Genomic DNA, 1962 nt, shown 5'->3' with positions numbered 1-1962 from the left:
ACAAAAACAAAATAAGAAATCCAGTTCTTTGTATTCTTAATCATGTTGAGGATTGTATGGCTCGGAATGTGCCACAAAATGAGTCTGTCCTCTCACCATACTCCCTCGTATTTAGCGCCCAATCGAATGAAATATTGTGACATCATATATATTTGATGTAACATTGTTTTTTATTGTATAAAATCCATCATGAAGGAAATATCCAATGCAATTTTCATCTTTGCTTTTAAGGATACGCACACTCTCCCACAAATCAAAAAGACTGAGCACGGACAACCATCATGCGCCTTCCTCTACTACTGCTCATAATTCATTTTGATGATTTGGAGAGTGATGAAGATTGAGAGTAAAATTAATCCGCACACCAGCGCCACAATATTGATGATCTTGGCTGTCCTCGACGCATCAGCAGCTGCGACTGAGTTCCCGGTAGCGTTGGCATTTTGTACCTTAAATAGAACAAAAGCTCCACTCAGAGAATGCCGTCATGCCTGGGATCAAAGTTTTTGCATTTAGTAGATAGTTGTAATTAACGCACAACTTGAACAATTTGTCTTTTTTTGAGGAAGGGGGGCAGAATGTGGGTGGTGATGTAGAAAGAGAGAAGAATAAAACAAGGCCTACCTTGGAAGAATAAAGAATGGCGACAATGCCAAGTGGCAAACAGCAACATATAGTGTTAAAGATGGACCACGCCAAATAGGAGGGGGCTGCGGAACGGGTCTGTCCTCGCTCCATAGTGCCTCGTATTCAGGGTTCAAGTGGCTGAGAGGGTGACGGGCCACTACTTTTTGTACGGAATGGGTGGAGCAACGTATTTGACTTTCAAGGGTGGCACACGGATGCCATGGGGCCTTCATTTATACACGTACAGACACACAATTTTTCTGGATTGGTGTTTTGAACAATGGTGAATTGGAACTGAACACAAACCAAAATGAAAACAGTAACACGTTTTTTCGTGCCAGAAAAAGGACAAATATTTGCACAAAAAAATCTAAAAAAGTACAAAGTTGTCACCGCTTGGAATTGAAACGGATTTACGTGAGACAATCTCTTTTCATCAGTGCTGCTTCGTGTTTGCTTTCAACATTTAGCTGGTAGTAGACGTGCACATTCCATCATGACGTTCCTGATCCACTGGTGAAAAGGACACTTTGATCCATGCGCACCAAATTCAGCAGACATTTAAACAGCTTATTCCCCCAAGCAATTAACTCTCGAAACAATAACCCAAATAGAACTGTACAGTATAGTGCCTCCTTTTCTTGATGGTGCAGCGTGTTCTACAGGAGACAATTTCCTTGTGTGTTCTACATACTTGGCAATTAAGATGATTCTGATTGATCCTTTTCTTCCTCTCGGACTTCTTCATGTAACAAAGAGGGTGCAGAAGGTGCTTCAGAATTAATGACTATGTCGTTTGTGTTGTGTTACATTATTTGTTACTTTGTTTTTTTTTGTTCTTTTGACTTCAAGATGGCGTCGCGAGAGTGGCTGCCTTTCCAGCAGCTCCTGTATGTTGTTTTTCTACTTCTTTCTTTCCTTTCCTCTTGCATTCATAACTTTGCTGCTGTGAAATGTAAATGTCTCCACTGTGAGACTAATAAAGGCTAATCCAATCAATCCAATCCAAAGTAGAAAAACAACTACCGTACTCCCAGGAATTTCTAACTGAATTTTACTAAAAGTACCATATTTTCCGGTGTATAAGGTGCACCCCCAATGAATGGTGTATTTTCAAACCTTTCCATATATAAGGCACTATGAGCCACACCATCAATGAATGAAAAAACTTTTCCAAATTAATATATAAATACGTAGATAAAGTTTTTCCAAATATAAGGCACACTACATTATAAGGGGTTACAGTAGCGGCTCGGGTTACGCACGGCTTCTTCAATGGGGGGTGAGTCGGTGGCTGCTGATAGTAGTTGCGAGACCTGTTTTGGCTCAATATTA

The 1962-nt window shown here is 40.4% G+C and overlaps 1 protein-coding gene across 1 annotated transcript; it reads right to left on the bottom strand.

The window, feature by feature from the left end:
- Nucleotides 1-147: 147 nt before the first annotated feature.
- On the bottom strand, nt 148-788 carry LOC148888472 (putative dispanin subfamily A member 2d). The gene is made up of 2 exons (XM_089013340.1): nt 625-788; nt 148-449 (listed from the first exon to the last, which is right to left on the bottom strand). Exons 1-2 carry the CDS (start codon nt 736-738, stop codon nt 297-299), a joined length of 267 nt encoding a protein of 88 aa, XP_088869466.1. The 5' UTR covers nt 739-788; the 3' UTR covers nt 148-296.
- Nucleotides 789-1962: the final 1174 nt, after the last annotated feature.

This window comes from Hippocampus bargibanti, linkage group LG14 (genome assembly GCF_051943395.1).
Source record: "Hippocampus bargibanti isolate YZ-2025 linkage group LG14, ASM5194339v1, whole genome shotgun sequence".
In the NCBI taxonomy this organism is placed as follows: domain Eukaryota; kingdom Metazoa; phylum Chordata; class Actinopteri; order Syngnathiformes; family Syngnathidae; genus Hippocampus; species Hippocampus bargibanti.
This window is presented reverse-complemented; position numbering and strand designations above follow the sequence as displayed.

Bases quoted from the DNA above. Each gene is read 5' to 3' on its own strand.
- LOC148888472 (XM_089013340.1), bottom strand. From the start codon at position 738: ATGGAGCGAGGACAGACCCGTTCCGCAGCCCCCTCCTATTTGGCGTGG. The intron at 450-624 runs GTAGGCCTTGTT...GTTCTATTTAAG, and splicing joins CCATTCTTTATTCTTCCAAG to GTACAAAATGCCAACGCTAC.